Source organism: Columba livia, chromosome 2, assembly GCF_036013475.1.
Source record: "Columba livia isolate bColLiv1 breed racing homer chromosome 2, bColLiv1.pat.W.v2, whole genome shotgun sequence".
In the NCBI taxonomy this organism is placed as follows: domain Eukaryota; kingdom Metazoa; phylum Chordata; class Aves; order Columbiformes; family Columbidae; genus Columba; species Columba livia.
In genome coordinates this window covers 61,457,246-61,478,303 of record NC_088603.1, presented here as the reverse complement: position 1 = coordinate 61,478,303, position 21,058 = coordinate 61,457,246, and the positions used below count along the sequence as shown (strand labels likewise).

The 21,058-nt window shown below is 41.7% G+C and overlaps 1 protein-coding gene across 9 annotated transcripts in view; it reads left to right on the top strand.

Annotated features, from left to right (window-relative positions):
• Positions 1-983: 983 nt before the first annotated feature.
• RECK (reversion inducing cysteine rich protein with kazal motifs) overlaps positions 984-21,058 on the top strand; it is a 70,192-nt gene continuing 50,117 nt past the window's right edge. For 3 of the 9 annotated variants that reach the window (XR_010470223.1, XM_065052199.1, XM_065052203.1), the window contains exons 1-4: positions 984-1,202; positions 5,100-5,158; positions 14,011-14,085; positions 17,021-17,057. Coding sequence is in view for 6 of the 9 variants with exons in the window: in XM_065052199.1 (XP_064908271.1) it covers positions 1,124-1,202; positions 5,100-5,158; positions 14,011-14,085; positions 17,021-17,057 (250 nt within the window). In the remaining 3 variants the exon portion in view is untranslated. The remainder of the gene's footprint in view (positions 1,203-5,099; positions 5,159-14,010; positions 14,086-17,020; positions 17,058-21,058) is intronic. The other 6 variants (XM_065052198.1, XM_065052200.1, XR_010470224.1 and 3 more) reach the window with 5 other exon arrangements.

Below are 21,058 nucleotides of genomic sequence, written 5' to 3'. Positions count from 1 at the left end.
TGCCCAAACACTTCCGGGAGCTTGACTCACAACAAATGCTTGACATGGAGCATGATGAATCAACAAGGTCCCTCTTCAACAGCATGGTGCAGGGGTGAGGCCATCTGTGGGGTCCCAAAGCCTGGGGGGCTATGGCATTGCCTGCAGAGATGGGGCGCAGCTGGTGCCACAGGGCACTCCTGTCTTGCCCCAGGCATGGGCGGGCTGGCTGCAGCCGGTATATTTCAACAAAATGGACCCAAAGCACAACCAACACAGTGGTGTTAAACGCACTTTGCATGAAGCTGGGAAAGAAACCTACAAACAAATTTATCCATCCTTATATGGGTATGAGATCCACTTACAACTATATTATGAGAGATGGTACTTATCCTCTACGGACATGTCCATCTTTTTGAAACACCCTGTAATTTCAAGCAAAAACCAGTGTCATACAGAAGGCTTTCGATCCATACATCCATACTCTATAAGTAATGTGTGGAAATATATTAATATTGCAAACATTATATAAATAGAAACCAACTAATTCAGTTGAGGCCTCTGCCTCCTTCACAAAAACCTTCTCTTAAACAGTTTCTTCAGTCCTTAGCCCTCTTTCAACCCATACCCTCCCGATCTCTCCCATCCGAGCACACCTCCGCTGCTCCATGAACCTGGGGGAATGCTGCGGGATACCTGTGCGGGCGGCGGCGAAGGTCGGTACAGGTACCACAGAGCCGGTGCCCGCACACAGCCCAGCCACCCTGCAGCTGAAGAACCGAGTCCACATCCGCGTCCGGGCCGCGGCCAGCAGCCGGGCCGCTACGGGAACCGCCCTGCTGCAGGCCACGCCCCTTTCTGTCACCCGCCTATCCCCGCCGAGAGGGGCGGGGCTGCCGGCGGGGCGGGAGGCACCTCCCCGCGGCGGCGCCTCTGGCCCGCAGGAATGTCCGCGGCGGCCAGGCAGGAGGGGCGTGGCCTGGCTGGGCAGCCACAGCCAATGGGGGCAGCAGGAGGCAGAGTGGGGCTGGGAGCGTGCGCTGCCGGCGTCAGAACCCGTTCGTCTGGCGGGCGGGGGTCGCGGGGCGGAGCTGGGCGGCGGGCGCTGACGCGCGTCAGCGCGCTGCGGGTTCGCGACCCGGCCATGGCGGTAGCGGCCAGTCAGTGGCCCTGGGCCCTCCTCTGCCTGGTGGCGGTTCCGCTGCTCCTCTCTGGGGCGGCCGGTGAGTAGCGAGCCGCGGAGGGGGGAGACGGCTCCGCGCGTCCCTCTTCAACAACATGGCGCAGGGGCGAGGCCATCTGCGGGATCCCGGAGCCTTGGGGATATGGCGTTGCCTGCGGAGCTGGGGTGCGGCCGGTGCCGCGGGGCGCTCCTGTCTCGCCCCAGCCGGGAGCGGGCTGGCTGCAGCTGGGGCAGAGGGGGCACGGCGCCCCGGCCCCCGCTTGCTGCCCGCACTTGCTCCGCAGAAGTGGGAGGCCGGTGGGCGCGAGGCCGCAGCAGGTGAGGGTCGGGGGCGGCTCCCCGGTGCCCGCGGGGCGCTGGGAGGAAGGGGGAGTGTCGCCTTCCTAGTGTCGACCTTCCCGCTGCTGCTGTCTTGGTGTCCGCCTTCCCCACGCCCCCCGCCTTCCTGTGGAGAGTAGCCGCCTGACGCTCTGGTGGGAAGGCTGGCAGCCGAACGGAGGGGGCTTACATGGCTGAGGTAGCGAGGAGGGGAGTGCAGGCCGTCTTGCTCATATGCCGCCTGGCTTTGTGATGGGGATAGGCCCCTTCTTTAAACTTTCCGGGTTACATGACTCGGGGCCGGGATTTGTTTCTTCAGCTGTCACGCTGGCAATATGTAAATTCACAGGATTGTGGGTTGAAATGGATAAGACCTGGTGTAAAATCCAACTTCTGGACTGCCATATGGAATGTCAGAACAGCCCTTGTATTCTAAGGCTTGTCTTCCTTGTGGTTTTGCTAACGTTTTCAATAAGAAGAATGGTTCAGAACAAGGTGTTGAATTTTTTTAAAAGTGAAGGCAAGATGTTTAATAGAGAGAAGGACAGTGGTAATATAGTTCCTGCATTAAAGTTGTGATAGCAGATAACCACTTGACAGGACCAAAAAAGAGTCATGAAAAAAAAAGAAAAAGGCAGCAGAAGCACAGTTATTGGCAAATAGCTTTTAATAAATAGATCATGTTCATAATGCTGTCACAGAAATGTAAAATACAAAATATGTAATACTTTAGAGCAGAAGACTGCAATCACTGAGGCACTTTTAGGCATTTCACTGTTCTATAGTTCTGATTTCTAATGAGGCATGGTTTTGGGAAGAAGGCAGTAGAAGGCTAGTAGAATGAAATAAGGCATACTCTAGTCCAACTTCTGCTTGATAAACCTACTCATATTGTTGAGATAGGAGATTTTATAAAAGAAAGGAGTAGGATGTTTCATAGTGGGACATGAATAAAATTTTGAAAGGAAACCCGAACGTTTTTTAGTAAAATCAGATAAAGTGGCAATAAGAAAGTAAGGGACTGGTTGAAAGAGATGTCATAAGACATTTCAGAAGAGGTTAACTGGAAAGAGAACTGAGGAATTCTGTTTGGAATGGATATTGTTTATAACTTTTATTTCTGACTTAAGCACTGAAGATCACTGTGGGCCAGTTTAATTTGCTGATAATTCAAGATACCACCAATTGTTTAGGATTTTGATAAAAGGAATGAAATGACCATGAAGTTTAGTATATTGCTACTTATTTGTTACATTCTTTAGCGTAATTGATAAGAGTTGAAGCTTGGTAATGGAAGTGTTTGAGGAGCATTTAATAAATGTTGCCAAAGATACTAATGAACTCAGCTTATAGTGATCTATGCATTTAAACCTATGCAGTGTCACCTAAGCCAATGTAAATTTTCTTTATAGACTAGGAACTCTGAATTCTTGAATCTCTTAAGTGTAGCAGTTACTCTCGATAAAAATTTATATAATTAAAAATTTCTGGGATGTATGGTGAAACAAAACAACAAAAACTTGTTTGAGTAGCCAGCATTTCTGTTTGTAAGTAAAAGCCTATATTTAAGTACATTTGGTTGGATTTTTTTACGTAGGACAATTAATTTGCTGGCTGTCTTTTCATTGTGAACCTGAATGTTTTCTCTGGCACTGTGCTATTGTTCTTGCAGTCTGATTGCATAGGTGCTAAAATTTAGCAACATTTCCGAAATAAGTGCAACTCTTGCCTTAAGAAAAACTGCCTGTTCTTAGAAGTTAATGGTTTATATTGTTGTTACATAATTCTAATACCATGTCTTTATAACAGGACTAAGAGAGTATAAAGGAAAGCTTTTCTGTTAAGTGAAATAATAAATGAGTTTTGAAGACGGTGGAGCCTGCTCATGATGAAGTTGAATGTTGAGACAGATCAGCTTACAGAAGGTCGCTGTGTAGCTCTCAAATAGGAAATATTTTTAAGCCACCTGTGTCATATCTTAGTCCTTTCTCTGATGGTAGAAAATAATCAGAAAACGTTAAAGTCAATTTTACAATTTCATTATTTCATTTCATGAGGTTGTAAGCAGGATTTTGGTGCTGTCCTCATTTATTACAAGCATTTTGCTGCCTTATTTCTAATTATTAATGGAAACATTCACCAGTTACAAGTCCTGCTTTGATTTCTCTTCTTTCCTCTTCAGAAATTATATATTTCTGTATTAAAATATAGTTCATTCCTGTCACAGCCATTTGAAATTATGACTCTTTCAGACAACCTTTTCAGCAATTCTGCCCCACCCCTTCCCCGCCCACCCTTTCTCTGCCCAGTTCCTTGACATTTTCAGGCTGAAATTTACTTTTCTTTTTTAATGTCATTTCAATATTGGAGAATTTTGGGTTAGCTGGTGGTGGATACTCTTTTTTTCTTTCTTTTTTTTTTTTTTTCTTTTTTTAATTGATTATCTTCTTGTAACAGCTATAAACTTTCAGATGAAAACACTTGTAAGCTGTGAAATTATCAAGGAATTCATGCCCAAGATCCCTCTTATAGGTTCAGTCAAAATCTATTTAGTAACTAGATATTGTGAAAGACAGCTTTATATGTGTGGTATCATTGTACCGTATTGCTATTACATTGTATCAGTGTGATACATAATTCAAATACAATTGATTAGAAATCTGTAATCATTAAGTGTTCCTGTGGGTGAAGATGTCTGTGGAAGTAAAAGCTTTGAAGGAAACCTCTGTCTGTCTGTTTTCTAATACACTATTCCAAACACTGGGCAGTGAGGATGAAAATGGATATCAAAGAGTTGTGCAATTCATTTTGTACTTGCCAGGCTTAATTCTGAATGAAGGAATACTTGGATGTTGGGGGTACTAAGCACAACAAAGTATAATGTTAAAAATGCCACTTTAAACCTTGGCGTTTCATGACTTCTCAGTGCTTCATTTCTCATTTGTTTTGCTGTTGATGTGTTCATATCTGTGTTTGCTTCATGACTTTCATCTAGTCAGGCAAAACCACTCTTAATCATCCACCACACTGAAACGATTTACAATTTCATTCAAAGTTTCTAAGAAGCCAGAGTTAAATAAGCAGCTATGTTCACCTCTGTCTGAAAAGGGTTCCCTGCTCAAATTTTCTTTTCCACCTTCTCCTAACTGGTTCTTGTATTTTTTAGATTCTGTGTGAGATGATTCAGTTTACAAAGGCATATAGTCTCCATACATGGAGTGTTTTGGTGGGTGTTCTGTTCACAAATCAATCTATCTATCTATCTATTTATTTTCCCTTGGGTTAATAAATTACCTCTGGAAAGAATTTGCCAGGTGCCAAGCTAGTGCGTGTTAAGCAGCAGAAATGTGTCTAGAATCAGATGGACAGAGAGTGAGATCTTCTTTTGGTGGCAGTGAGTGTTCAGGGGTAGGTCTGAATTTAACAGGTCTTCATCAGCTTCGGAACAACACTTCTCCTGTTCTTTTTCACCTTCTGGGAACGAAAATGTCTCATGATCATCCGTGGACCAGACAAATGGTCCTGATAGGCCATCAAATGAGTGTTTCTGTTCAGAAGCGATAGATACATGCTTCAAGTAATTTTAATATCTTTTCCTCTCCCCTTGCTTTTCCAATAGGCTTGTCTTGTTGTTACCATGCAAAGGACAACTTAATGTGCCGTGATGTCTGTGAACAGGTAAGCTTCTTTTAAATGTAGTTTATCCCTCAGAGTTAAAATCATGCTCTTAAGACAATGTTGCGGCAAGATTAGAGTTATAAGCAAATTATTTTCTGTGTGAATATTATGTGTGATCATGAGATTTAATATTATTGTTAAAGGTTTAAAACTGTAGTCCTCTTTCCTTTCATAGTGGAAAACAGGTTCTACTGAAGTTGAGGAGAAATAGCCATACAAATTTGAGGTCAGGATTTAGTCAAGAAGTGATAACCATGTTAGGAAATGGAGGAGTGAAGGTAGGAATTTCTGCATCTTCTGTGTTTCAAAGCTTTAGGGAATTTAAAATTAAGAACAAGATGTTGGTACTATTCTTTCTTCTGGCAGTTCATATTTCTCAGCTAAGCATCTGAGATACTCCTTATAATATATGGCTTTGTGAATCCAGCAGAAATCTGCTTACTTACTCTGTTCATAAGGTAATAATAAAGAGCTGTATGTGCTAAATTCAGGCTTGGAAAATATTTTTCCACAGCTTATGTTTAGATTTGTACCTTTGGATGGGATGTTGTACATCTTTGTGTATGTGTATTTATACAAATTTATATACCTTAAAATTTTGCATCGATAAAGCATACATACACATGTACACAATTTTTACATTAAAGTTATGTCCTTGCATCGTACCTGCACACTTTTCTTGTCTTCATTGCCTGCTTTGGGGCTATTCAAGCACTAAACCTGATTGTGATTAGGTTTATATTTATATGTGGTTGTACTAACAAAACTTTTAGTTTAAATTGCATTTCTCCTTCTCCAATATATTTATAGAATGCAACCCAATCCCCTTGCAGCTTTCATAGTGTTAGGCCAAACAAGGAAAAGTCTTATAATCTCTTTGCATAAGATATTCTCTCAATTCCTATAATTATTCCTGCAGCCCTTCCAGCATAAGTTTATCTATTTCAATACAGGCAAGCAAAACTGTACGTGGTATTATAAACAAAAATATAGCACTACACCTTAAAAATGGTGTTAAAACTTTTTTGTGAGAGAAAGATACCTATTCCAATATATAAACAAATTTAATAGGCATGTTTAGTAGTTGAATTGTGAGGGCATTGGAATAATCTGTCCAATTCTTTCTTCTGTTCTAGTGGTTTGAAGTTCCTAGTTTATCATGTGAATTTGTGTTAGCTTTTGATGAAAGGCCTTGAGCTTTTTACTGTCAAATTTCATCCAATTTCTGTTATACCAGCTATAATTATTGTGTGGGGTTTTCGGTGGTTTTTGTAAGGTATTCTGATCTTGCCTTATCTGGATGATCTCTCTCTGCTCACATAATCAACATATTCAGTCTTTGTGGTGAGAGGTCTAGAACAAACCTGAAGCAAGACTGGCACCCCTCAAATTGTTCTGTAAGGAGCTGTCTTAGTTACCGCATATCAGTCTGGTAGCGTAATTTTCTGAATGGTCCTTTGATATAGGCTAACAAACTGGTTGAAGGTGCTGTATACTGTTTTTCTCCTGATTTTTCCTGTTCTGTAACTTAACCATTTTGTGCAGCATGATTCCAGTGCTTTGTCTGCGGTGAATCCATTTTGGAGTGTATTATTTGATACTTACCCCCTTGTCTTAAACATAAAATTTGTAGAATGAAAGTTTACATATACGGGGAGTGACTATGGGAACAGAGTTGGTTGAGTTGCCTTTTGTTATCTTTCCAAGTACTTTTTCGAAAATATTTGCAATATGCTTACTACCTTGTCTGTACCACCACACTGTACCATCCTGACATGATAATTTATTAATGATTTAAAAACAAGTGTTTTCCTGCTAGAGTTGGTAGTTCAAGCCATAAAACATTGAAGTTGCTTGTCAGGGATGACAGGGAGAGATAGAGAGCAGGCTTACGCACCATATTTTTGTTTATCTAATGCTTAGGGAATGTCAGCAACCAGGGTGCACAGACAGGAGTTGGGACATTAATGCAGCTGCTTCTTGTGGAGAAAGCCAGCAGGAGGTGCAGATGTGCTGCTTGATACTGTGTGTATCTGTTATGTCCAGCATGACAGTATCTGGAACTGGTGGGGCCAAAGACTCATGACATGTTGGAGGTCTTGACCCAGAGGGAGCTCTTGAGGAAGAATGTGTCCTTCCAAGTCCTGGGCTGCAGGGAAAGGCTAGTGTTTTTCCTTGAGTCAATGGCACTTAAACTACAGGAGTCATGCTTCCTGAACTGTCATATAAAGAAGCTGAGGATAAAAGCATGCCTCACTGTAAATGGGAGCTAGGCAAGCTCTTCATGGAGGACCTGCAAGGGCAATAGCCTGAACTACACATTGCATGGAAGGAAGGATGACCAGAGGCTATGCTTACTGGAGACTGAAAGTTTGTGACTTCTGACTTCCAGGGAGGCAGTCACAGCCCCAAACCTGACAGAGTTCAAGTAGAGACCAGACAACACCCTCAGATACATGGTGTGAACTGTGGCATTGTTATATACAGTGACAGGAGTTGGACTCAATGATCCTTGTGGGTCCCTTCCAACTCAGGACAACTCAGCAGGAAGAGTTACTTGGCCTCTCTTTTAATATGCACTTACAGAATAGAGTTGGGCCCTTAGGACAGGTGAGGAGAAACAGGCTGCATCAGGGAGCCATCTTGACCTAATGAACTGGTGCCACCATAGGAAAGACTCCATTCTGCACGGGATGGAGGCACTCATCTGCAGATGAGACTTGATGTCTAAGGTGGTTTGGGTTTTAGGGGCTGAAATCTAGGATGTTGCAGAAATTGCAAGGTTTTTTTGACTTTGAGACTATTACTCATTGGCTGCTCATCTACATGGACACCAGTAAGGGGGGCTTTGCATGGGTAAAAGGTAACTACAGGCCAGTGGCTAGGGTGAAGGGTACAGGAGACCTGGTGGTGTCCTCCTTCATCTTGCCAGTTAAGGAAAAGGCTTGATTAAGAGTAAGGAATTATTCTAACTAGTAATTCAGCTACTTTAGATGAGCCCTTTGAAAAAGAAAACTTGAATTACCAATTTGTTTGTCAACTAACATGATTCAAATGCCTAATTATTTTGCATTCGTAGTATTATTCCAAGCTTAATTTCGGTATCATCTCCTTTTCATGATCATCTGATTAAGTCTGTCAGATACTGTAGTGTTGAGGGTTTAGATTGTGGAGTGATAATAAAACCATGGCAGATGTATTGTTAACCTCCTCTCCCCCCCTATTTCCCCCTTTTGCCCCTCCCTCTCTCCCCTTCCCACTAAGGACAGGTGATCAGGAGGAAAAGAAGGACAGAGAGAAGAGAGTTGGAAAAATTAAAAATGTTTTACTAATACTACTAATAGGAATAGAGAAAATAATACAAAATATACCATACCGATCTTGAAAGTCTCAGCAACTGCAGAGCTGGCACCCAAACTCCTGGATTGGACTCTGCAGCCAACCGGAGCTGGATTCAGTCTCTCATTAGGCCTCAGTTCGCAGGGACGACTAGCAAGATCCTCTCCTAATGTCAGCCATAAGCAGAAGGGATGAAAAAGGGAAAAAAGGAAAAAGGGCCGAGATCCTCGTGATCTCCCACTTTTATGCGAAGTATTCACATGAATGGAATGTTACGCACAGTTGGTCAGTTTCTTTTTCTTGGTCACCTGTTTCTCGTTCCCCCTCTTATGAGATGTCCATCCATGCTTATCAATAACTTCACATTCCATTGCTAGGTTTACCAAAACATGTATCTGGTTCTCCAGGAAAATGCAGCTAATATGAAGGCTTTAGCTGACAGGCAAATTCACTAAAAGAGAAACTTATTTTTTAACAAAACCAGGACATGTAACAAGGAAAAAGTGGATCTGTCTTTCTTTAATTGACTTTTATTTTCCTGAGTTTATTTCTGTGAAGTTTCACAATAATAAGGTTCCTGGCAGCATTCATCTCTGTACCACTCCAGAGATCTCTGTCCAGGCCCTCCTCCAAACCTAAGAGCAGTTCACCCCAATCCTCAGGAAAACACATTAATATTTCAAGAAGCTTGGCTAAACAGAGAAGTCATGAATAAGCTTCAATGCAGCAAGGTGATACAGAGAAGACAGAAGCAGGGAAAGATTATAAAAGAGGAATTTAGAAAGTTTGTCCAGGCATGTAAGGTTTGTATTGGGAAAGACAAAGCTCAAATAGAGTTGAGACTTGCAGAGGATGTCAAGGGCAACAAGACGTGCCATGGCAGTAGTTAAAGGCTGAAGAAGTTAAAATGTGCAACTATTGCTGAATGTAGCGTGTGAATTAGCATCAGCAACACGGGTGAGGCAGAGGTACTGAATACTGAATGCCTTCTTTCCTGAATCTTTGTTACAAGGTATCTCTGCAGAGATAGAGATCAAGGAGGAGTACTGCCAGTAATAGGTGATGGTTGAATCAGGACCAAAAACAAACACACAAACAAAAACCCAAAGGACGGTCCCCAATCGAGCAAACTACAGAATAGCTATCTTCTCTTATATCCCTTGGAAAATCATGGACAGGGTTATTGCAAAACATTTCTGCACATGCAAGGTGTAAAACATGCCTGACAGGCCTGATTGCTTTTCAGCTGTATAGAATAATATGGTTTTGATGAGTAAAAAAGTTGGTTGGATAATCAGGCTCAGAGATAGAGATCAGTGGGTCCTGCTCTGCCTGCAGGCTAATAAGAAGTGCAGTACCAGAAGGGTCCATCCTGGACCTGTCATCTTTAACATTGTTATTAATGACCTGGAGGAGACGACAGATTCTACTCTTGTTGAGTTTTCAGGCAATACCAAGCTGGAAGGAAGAGCTGATAATCTTTGTGTCAAGACTGTTATCTGGGGGGACCTGGACAGATAGAAGGAATTCGCAACAGGAACTTTATGAAATTCAACAAGGACAAATGCAAAGTTCTGCACCTCTGAAGAAAGAATTGCTTGCAACAATATGAGTTGGCGGTTGACTCGCTAGGGAGCAGATTTGCTGAAAACGAGGATCCAGGGTTACTGGTACATAGGCAGCATGCTGAACATGAGCTGACAGTGTGCCCCAACAATAAAGGAGGCAGCCTGTGGGGTTTTAGAAGCCCAAGGACATGTAGTGAGCAATCCAGACACTTTAGATATTAATTTCATTAGCCTGTAAAGTGCAGGCCTCAAAGATGCAGCAAGGTTAATCACGGTTGAAGAAATGCTGATACAAGCTTATGCAGCAGAAAAATGAGGAAGAAAGGCAAGTGTACGTGGCTGAAGCCAGTCTGAAAAAGCAGGATGCCATGGGGGAAGCTGGTGCTCGCAGACAAAGAGGACTGAGCTAGCAGAAATGGTTTAAGGACGCATGAACAGCTCATTAACAGTGCATGCAACCAGACTTTAGCTATCACATAATAAGGGAGCAAATAGCATATATAAGTCTGGTGATTCTGCTAATAAAGTGACTACTGTCTGATCATATTGATCGTGTGACTAGTCCGTAACTTCTGCGTCAACAGCAGCCTGGGCTATATTAACAGGAGCGTTGCCAGTAGGCCTAGACAAGTTATTCTCCCCATTTAGTCAGCACTTGCTGACAACATATAAAATATTGTGCCCTGCGAGGGCGAAAACTCATGGACCCCACACAATCCAATATGAATTCAAGCGAATATTGTCTATGCTCACGAGCTGTCCACGCGCCCGAGTCTCACTGCTAATAGGTCTGTTGATTTACGTCATGTTTTCAGCTTTCCAAGGTGGCCTTGAAATTCTTTTGGGCCTGGCTAGTTTAATAACAAATCTCCATCTAATAGAATCCCATCCACACATTACCTTTGAGAAAATCCCTCAAATCTCCCACAGTGCCCAGTTTTATCTTCCCTGTTACAAGAAAGGCATCAGTTAAATGGAACAAGTTAGCAAAGTCACCAAGGTGACTGTGGATGGTTGAAGCACATGCTTCTAGAGAGGTTGAGGTAACTGCCTTTAGCCTGGGGAAGAAGGAGCACCTCAGAGCAGCCTTCTTCTCCCTACAGTAAGATTGCTCAGAAGACAGAGCTGGGCTCTTCACAGTGGTACATAGTGAGACGACAAGAGAGCGCAGTCAAGAATTTAAACTAGCTGGTTATGAGCTGGTTATGAGGAGAAACTTCTCCACCATGAAAACAGAGAGGGTGTGCGTTCTCTGTCTTCAGAGGCTTTTGCAACTTGACTGGATAAAACTCTGAGCAACATAGTTTGGTCTCCTAGTTGACCCTGCTTTGAGCAGGAAGTTGAAATAGATGATATTCCAAGATCCCTTCCAACCTGAGTTATTTTACTATTCTGTGACCCTAGGAGACCCCAAATACTACTGCATTTTTTTCTTGCTCTCATTTCAGAAACCATTACTGTTACTCTCTTGTTTTTATTTCAATGACTTTACAGTTTTATTCTGAATTTGACACATGATAATGTATTTCTCCTTCTGAAAGATCCAAAATACATCCATGTTTCGGTTATTCCTGTGACTTCCAGTTTCATAACTCACATTATCAGGAATGTTTCAATCCCTCTTGTTGCCCATTTTTTTTTTTCTAATTTGTAAGTGTTTTACTTATTGGACTGCTAAAGAACTAAAACCATGACTAATGTGGGCCCAGAAAACAATTTAAAATGTGCTGAGAGCTCAATTTACCTTAACACTTCCATGAAACTTGGAAAAAACAAAACCAAACCAAAAAAACAGCAACAAAAACAATGCCAAAAAGATGATGAAGTAAAAGCATCTTGTTACAAGGAAATGAGATGAGCAACACTGCAAAATGGTCTGAAAGACACTTGAGAAAAAAAAAGATTAATTGACATGATTCAGAATTGTGTATGAAAGTCAATAAGGTAAAATCTCTTCCCAAATATAGCTGTGCAAAATAATTTAAGTTGGAAGTGTCATTTTGTCTAACCTGCTCAGAGAGGTGCTAGCTTCAAAATTAAGCCAGGTTGCTCAGAACCTTGTTCATCAAGTTTTGAATATCCTCAAGGATGGGCTTTCCACAGCCTCTCTGGGGAGCACTTAAGTACTCTAATGGTGAAGATTTTTTTTTTCACTTTGCACCTAGTCAGAATTTCTCTTGCTGCAACTTATTACTTTTGCAACTCATCCATCCACTGTGCAACTCTGATAATGGTTGACTCGTCTTTTCCATAATCCTTTCTCGGATGCTGGGTGACAGGAAGTTAGATACCCCTTGCTCCTTCTTAACCCTTCTTCAGTTTGAACAGATTCTTTTACCTTGGCCTGTTGTGGTACATTGTAAAGTCCAGCATCCTTTGTGGCCTTCTACTGGACTCTCTGTAGTTCAATAATGTGCCACCCCTGTGCAAGGAACAAAAGTGGGTTTGATATTGCAGACGTTGCCTCATCAGTGCCTGATAGAATACTCATCTTCCTTTAACCTGCTGGTGGTGCTGCTGCTAATGAAGTGCAGCATGCCGCATCAGTGTACTTCTGACCCATGCTCAGCTTGTTATCCACAAGGACCCAACATGCTTTTCTGCAAAGCTGCTTTCTAACCAGTGAGCACCCAGCCTGTACTGTTGCATAGGACTATTCAATTTCAACTGCAAGATTCTGTTTGTCTTTGTTGAACTGCTCTTCTTGGGTTTATGTCAGCCCATTGAAAGCCATCTGTGTGGCAGCTCTACCCTCCAGTATATCGATGACAGCTCCCAGTTTAGGCTCTTCTGCTTATCTGCTAAGGGTTTTTCTTGTCCCATTGTTCAGCTCACTAATAAAGCTGTTAACAGTATTGGTTTGACTCCCTTATTGTACCCCTTCTCAGTGGCCAACACTTAGACATTGAACTGCTGACTACTGAGCCCTGCTGTCCAAGCAGTTTGTCACCCACCTTGTAGCCCATCCATGTTTCACCCGTTTGGTTTAAAAGATACAGTGAGAGATAACAGTGCAAAAACCTTTTTAAAGTTGAGATAGACAACATAGACTGATCTCAATTTTTTTACTAAACCAATCTTTTCTTTATGGAAAGCTGTCAGGCTATATTTGCCCTTGCTATGCCTGTTTTGACTGTTTCCAATTGCCTTCTTTTCCTTCATGTGCCATGGCATGGCTTCTGTAAGCATTTGTTCCACAATCTTTCTGTGAGCTGAGGGTAAGCTGAACAGCCTGTTATTCCCCAGATTATCCTTCTTGCCTTTCTAATGGATATAACGTTCGGTTTTGTCAGTCACAAGGGACCTCATCCCATCACCATGGTCTTTCAAAAATGGTACCAAAGCTGCTTTGCAGTGACAGTGGCTAGCTTCTCAACATCCTCTGTTGTATCCCATCCAATCTCATGAGCTTCTGGATGTTCAGTTTGCTTAGGTGGTGCTTAACTTGATCTTCTTCTACTGTGAGTAGTATTCATTCTCATGTTAGTTTTGATAATCTTTTTAACTAGTCAAGGTTTTGTTCATCTGTGTTCCACGGAAATTACTTTTTTCAGGGTTTTTTGGAAGGAGTTTAGTTGCCTGAGGTCATGTAACATGTAGGAGAAGGTTAATGAAGTAAATAGAGTAGTATAATATTTTGATGTGTGGGGCAGAAATCCTGTTTTTCTTACTGCCTATTCAACAGAAACTTCTTGATTGAAGGGTTTGAGGAGGAAATTCTCATTCACTCCTAAATATAAAAACTCTTTCTTCATAAAAAGTACAACATATTTGATAGACTATAAATAAATAAGATTTTAGTTTTACATTGTTTATGTATTAACTGTTAGCCAAAGTTGTCAAAGGGTAGATAGAAGTGAAACTAAAAAGGACAAAATAAGTTGAAAAAATATTCAATACATAGTTACATTTTAAGTGTTTTAAAGTGTGTTTTGTTTCTAACAGATTTTGTCTTCGAAGAGTGATTCCCGTTTGAAGCACTTACTGCAGCGAGCGCCTGAGTATTGTCCGGAATCAATGGTAAGGCTTGCTAGATTTAATTACATAAAGCCAAACATCTAATTTTATATTAACAAAGTTTTGCTTGCAAAAATAAGTCTTTAAAATTACTCAAATTTTATTTTCTTGATGAGTTTTGAGCTGGTAGAACATGTGCGTATGTCTTCAAGCTTTTTCTTCCTTGTTATGAGGACTAGAAAAATTATTATAATGAAATTTGGTCTGCAAAGTAGTTTTGGTTTTTTTCTTTTTTGTAAGGCCATTATATATTATGCTACTTGCAGTAAAATGGGACTTGACAGTTTTGCTAGGTGTCCTGGTTGTGTAAGCAATGAAATTGAATAAAAATCTGACCTATGTTGCAAAAAATTGTGCTGGGTGATTGTCACTTGGACTTGAATAATTTACATTGGAAAAGTCCCTTGAGATCATAGAGTCCTACCATTAACCTTCTCTTGAAATAAGGGAAGTCAACTGAATTAATGGGATGGAACTAGTAGATGTAGCAGCTCTTTACCCTTTTGTTTTGAGCTGAGTTTGACTCTTATGCAAGAGCACCACATATAGGGAGGCAGGCAGTTTTAGATCATTAGATACATATCCATTGCAGCTTTGGAAAATCATTAATTCTTGTGGTGACAGAATCATTGCATGACAATATAACTTGCTGTTTCGGTGTGATTGAATTGAACTTTTTGTTTGGTCTTAAAGAACATGTCCAACACTCATTTAAAGCCCCTTGTGGTGGGTTAACCTTTGCTGCACACAAGGTGCCCACCAAATCCACTTGCTCGCTCCCCTTCTTCAGCTGAATAGGGGAGAGGAAATATGATGAAAGGCTTGTGGGTCAAGGTAAGGACAGGGAGATGACTTGCCAGTTGCCGTCATGGGCAAAACACAGTCAGATTAGGGAAGTTAATTTAATTTGTCAATCAAAAGGTCAGAGTAGGATAGGGAGAATAAGAACAAATTTAAAAACACCTTTTCCCCACCCCTCCCTTCTTCCCAGGCTCAACTTCACTCCTGGTTTTCTCTACCTCCTCCCCCCAAGTGGCATAGGGAGGTGGTGAAGGGGGGTTGAGGTCAGTTCATTACGCCTTGTCTCTGCCACACTTTCATCCTCCTGTTCTTCCACTGCTTCAGCCTGGTGTCCCTCTCACAGGACACCAGGCCAGTACAGTACTCCACTAACTTCTCCAACATGAGTCCTTCCAGTTGTTCAAGAACTGCTCCAGCATGGGTCCCTTCCACAGCCTTTCAGGAACAGATTGCTCCCGTGTGGGTCCCCTGTGGGGTCCCAAGTCCTGCTGCAGCTTCCTTCAGGGGCACATCCATCTGCTCCGACATGAGGATGGGGTATCTGTGCTCCACTGTGGACCTCCATGGGCTGCAGAGGGACAGCTGGTATTGCCATGGTCTGCATCACAAGCTGCAGAAAAATCTCTGCTCAAGCACCTGGAGTAGTTCCTGCCCCAACTTCTTCACTGACCTGGATGTCTGCAGGGTTGTCTCACATATTGTCACTCCTGTTTTCCCACTGCTGCTGTGCAGCAATTTTTAGCCTTTCTTAAATATCACAGAGGTGCTGCTAATGTTGCTGATTGATTCATCTGGTGTCATTGGCTCTATTGAACATGAGGGTTCTGGCATCTTCTTAGAGAAGCCACCCCTGCAGCCCCCCTGCTACCATAACCTTGTCATGTAAACCCAGTACAGTCTTGTCACTTCCCTTCTTACTCTTTGCAGAATTTTCCTCTGATTTCATCTAATTAAGGTTTTCCTAGTGCTTGCTTAAAAAAAAATTGAGTTCAGTAACATTGTACTAAAATACATGTAATCCTTCAAGACTTTTCTGTACTCTTGTAATTTTAAGATATTGTACTGTGATCATATCACCTAAGTGTAGTAAGACTCCAGTGGCAGCATGTTAAACATCTGGCATATAGTGCATAGCAACTCCCATAACTTCTTCAGCCCTCTAACACAGCACATCCACTGCAACTGCAATCTGCACTTGTTTCTGACAATTCAACTAAAATTCTTACCTTAGATTCAAGTCTTCCTCTGCTGCCTAGACTTTCTTCTTCCGGGGCATTTGTAACTTTTATTGGTTGGGTAACATAAGTACCTGTGGCAGACCAGTGTTGGACCTGAGATTTCTTTCATATTTGCCTCAGTCTAAAGAATTCCCTGTAGTCAACTTGGCTAGTGGTCCTGGTAGTAACAGTAATGAGAGAGGTAAGAACAGCAACTCTTTGGTAAGCTCTTCACTCTCTTTTTTTTCTCTGGGCAAAAACAAAACAAAACAAAACAGAATTCTTCTGTCTAATACCAGCAGCCACTTAGGTCATTTAGCAGGATGTGTATTTAGGACCAGAAGTGCTTTGCAGTTGGGGGAACCCAACAGATCCCTGTTGTAACCTTTTGTGTTAGTAAACTTCACTTCTACAGATCTTTCTTCCATGTATCTATCTTTCCCTGAAGCTGCATTTCTCTGGTCTCTGGAGTACTTTAAAGCCTCTTTCCTTTGTTTTGTGTGTGGTGTTGGTTTGTTTGTTTGTTTGTTTTTTTAAAGCTGGTGGAAAGGAGTAATAAGTTTCTCCACAGGTCTTCATCCTAGATAAATCTTTTTCGTTGTCTAAAGAGTTGCTACATAGTTCTCTAAACACTGGTGGAGAAAGTTCACTAGATAACTTTGATTACCTGAAATATGCTATATTCTGCACCTACAAAAACACTGCTATTGATTCCATATTCTGTAGATGGCAGCCTTCTCACCAAAGCAAGTGGTACTCATATCACATAGCACATTTTCAAAAGGTGTTTTAGACGTAAGAATTCTTCCAGGAGGATATTTAAAACCTAGGGCAAAAATGCAGAAAATGCAGATTTGTGTCTGCTGAAAACTCTCTTATTCTGTAGATTTACTTTTGCTTAATTGCGTTTTCCTTTTCAGGGAGAAGTGTGGGATTGTATAAATTCTTCTTTGCCAGGTAAGAAATACTAGTTTACTATTGAACATACTGCTTTTTCACCAAATGCATGTTTTAATGCTGTATCTATCACCTGCACTTATAGATTTCACGACAATTTATGCTTCCATTATAAAATGTATTTTGCGTCTAATTTAATTTAGTCTAAACTGGGTTACCTGTGCATTTTAAACACTTATTTTCTTTTCATAATTAGAAAGTGTTTAATATGTTTGTATGATTAAATGTGTGCTTCTGTGACATATCCAAGAAATACCAAAGTTTTTTTCCTTTAAAGTTTTTCTGTTATTTTTAGTTTCAGTGTACTGTAGCTTGATCTCTAAAATCATGGATTATTGCAGTTTTGCTTCAGATGCAATATAATTAGGAAAAAAAACAACAGGGAGAATAATAAGAACTAGACAAATTAAAAAGCGTAGAGGCTCAGAGCAAGAACTAAACTACTTGTTACAGGTGGATTAGAAAGTTAAAGCGTAAATCACAAGACAGGATTGTTATGGTAAAAGGAGAGATCAAAAATAGCTTAAATTGGACTTAACTAGTGCTATCACATCATATATCATTTCTAAGAGACTTTTGAGTGAAATTAACATGCTATGGCTGAAAAAGTGGCATGTGAAAAGAAGAAGCTGTAACAGTTTCATGGCATCTGCTCAGACTTCCCTGCCCACACTACTAACGCAAACTGCTGATTCCAGTGCAGGCAAAGAGATTTGCTGTTATAACATTCTGCTAGTTTTACTTAACCAGTAATATAGTTTGGAGATGCAATGCTTCTCTCATCTAAAACCTGACATAGTTTTAATTGGACACAGTACCTAATCTTTATTGAAGATCAGTAGCCAAATACAAATGAGTGGAAATGCTTTTACTGCAAGTGAGAAATAGATCTTTTGTTTTGAATGTTAGGTCTGTGTAAGCAATTGAAAAAGCACTGGAAATCTTTCTGTTTGAACCACTCCCAAATTGGCTTCCTGTACTTTCTAAACTGGTGTGAGGCCTCTCAGTGTCTTTATGGTAGGATTCTATTATCCTCTGATTTATGAAAAAAAGTCACTTTTTCAATGGTGTTGTAAATCATGGTTTAGTCCTGTGGTAAAAGTGTAGTATCCTAAGCTGGTACCCTGAACTTTGTACCTGCACAGAGCTGGTCTCTTTGCATTCTTCTTGCATGTGAAGTTACTGTGTTGATGTGAGCCTTTTAAAAAATTCTTTTAAGTATTCTCCAGTGATTCCATGCACTGTAGGATTTTGTAAATTAACGATGTGGTGTATATAGGATAGTATTATAGGGGAAGCTCTTATTCCTTTTCTAGGAAATCAGTACAAGCTGAGTGCCTCTGTGAAATACCTGTTATGCTAGGGGATGCACCATGGGGAGCAAAGAGGAGGAATTAGAAGTCTATGTGCAGTTGCAGGGCTATGGTTTTATTGGGGTCACAGAGACATAGCAGGGAGGCTCCCGCAGCGGGAGTGCTGTGATGGACGGGTACAGGCAGGTGAGTGGGGCAGTTGTCATAAGAGGCTATGGGGGGGGCTCTGCCTGGGGATGGATGATGAGCCAGCTGAGAACGGCAGATGGGCATAGTATGGGCATATCAACATATTAGCAAGCAATCCAACATGGGTTATGTTGTTGGTGTCAGCTTCAGACTGCCCAACTGGGAAGAAGTAGTAGATGAGACCTTCTTAATACAACTGGGAGAAGTCTGATGTTCACAGGCCCTGATGCTCATGGGCAACTACAATCACTTGGATGCCTTTTGAAGAGACAACACAGGAGGGCACAGGCAATCTGCTTGTAAGAATCCCATGGGATATGGCCCTGGAGAGAAGAGGGGTCCCAGATAGCTGATTGATTTTCAGGGATCACCTTGCCCAATCTCCAGTTATGCATAATGGGACTAGAAAAGCCAAGTCTATCTGGAGTTGATCCTGGTGAGGTTTGTGAAGAGCAGCCATAAGACTGCTCTGTTTCTTTAACTACATCAGCAGCAAAAGGAAGAGTAGGGAAAGTGAGGATCTGCTGCTGAACGGGACAGGAAACCTGGTGACAAATTACTTTGAAAAGGCTAGGGCTGTCTTTGCCTCAGTCTTTACTGCTAAGAAGAGCATTCAGGAATGCCAGATCTCTGAGATCGGTGGTAATGTCTAGAGCAAGGAAGACTTGCACTTAATGGAGGATCAAGTTAGGTAATGCTTAAGCAGACTGAACACGTCTGTGGGACCTGATGGATTACCCTTATGAGGGATGAGGGTGTGGCTTAATGTCATTGCAAGGTCACTCTCAGTCATCTTTGAAAGGTCATGGCTATTGAGAGAGAATACTGAGAACTGCAAGAAAGCAAATGTCACTTCTGCCTGTAGAAAGGGCAAGGAGGACCTGGGGAGCTAGAGGATAGTCAGTCACACCTCAGACCCTGGGAAGGTAACGAAGCAGATCTTCCCATGAACCACTTCCAAACTCATCAAGGACAAGAAGGTGATTGGTTATAGTCAGTATGGATTTATGAAGAAGAAATCATATTTAGCAATCTGATAACCTGCGATGATTAGATGACTGGCTTGTTAGTTGAGGAGAGAGCAGTTAATGTTGTCTATCTCAACTTTGGTAAGGCTTTCAGCACAGCTTTTTTAACATCCTTATAGACAAACCGATTAAGTGTGTGCTGGGTAAGTGGACAGTGAAGGTGGATTGAAAACTGGCTGAACTGCTAGACTCAAAGGTTTGTGATAGGTGGCATAGAGTCCAGCTGGAGGCCAGTATTCCAAACCTTGATGCTGAGTCTAGTCCTATTTAACATTTTCATTACTGATGAGACAAAGTGCACCCTCAGTGTATTTACAGAGGATTGTTGTGCTGCCATTCAGAGGGTTGTTGACAAGCTGGAGAAATAGGCAGACAGGGAACCTTATGAAGTTCCAAGAAAGGAAATGCAATGTCCTGCACCTGGTGAAGGCCTCATGCTCCACAACAAACAAGGGGCTGACCAGCTGGAAAGCAGCTTTGTAGAAACATACCCGGGAATTCTGGGGGACAGCAAGTGCACCATGATTCAGGAATGTGCCCTTGTAGCAAAGAAGGCTAGCAGCACCCAGGTTGTATTAGGGAGAGTATTGCCAGCATATCAAGGGAGGTTATCCTTCCCCTTTACTCAGCATTGATGAGACCACATTGGGGATACTGTGTGCATTTATGGGTGTCTCAGTACAAGAAAGATATTAACACATTGGAGCAAGTCCAGCAAAGAGCCAGTTTAAGGTGGTTAAGGGACTAGAACAAATATGAAGACAGACTGAGAGCTAGGAATCTTTACCAGTGTCAAGAAGAAAAAGCTGAGGGGTGTGGATGTTATCAATATGTATAATTATCTGATGGAAGTGTGGAAAGAAAATGGAGCCATGTTCTTCTCAGTGGTATCCAGTGTCTTGAGAAGAGGCAGTGAGCACAGACTGAACAACAGTAACTTCCATTTAAACACAGGAGAAAGCTTTTTTACTTTTACTTTTTACAAAGGATGATTGAACAGTGGGAGAGGTTGCTCAGAGGTTTTGGAGTCTCCATCTGTGGAGGTATTCAGAACTTTAAAACTTCAAAACTTCTCTCCCTCTCTCTCACCTCACCCCCACCTCTGGCAGTATGACATGCCTGGCAGTTTAGTTAAGAGGTGGAAACCTGGTTTTCTTATGGGTTTCAGTGGCATCCTGTCATAACACAACATATGTGCTAAATAATTTGGGATTCTGCCTTATAATTTGCGGCTTGGTATGTCCTTTGTGTATTTTCATTACAGTTTGTGTTTTCTCCTCTTCCATTCCTTCCCTAGAGCAACTTGATATTGCTGATCTGTGTTAAATTTTGTAATTGTTTGATTTACCAGTAACTTCACCGTGATAGTTACCTTAAAATGTTAATATTCTCACAGCTGCCTGTTGAGCTATGATTCTTTTTCACATTTGTTTCCATTTCCTTAAACCCATCATGGTGGTCTTCTATTAAC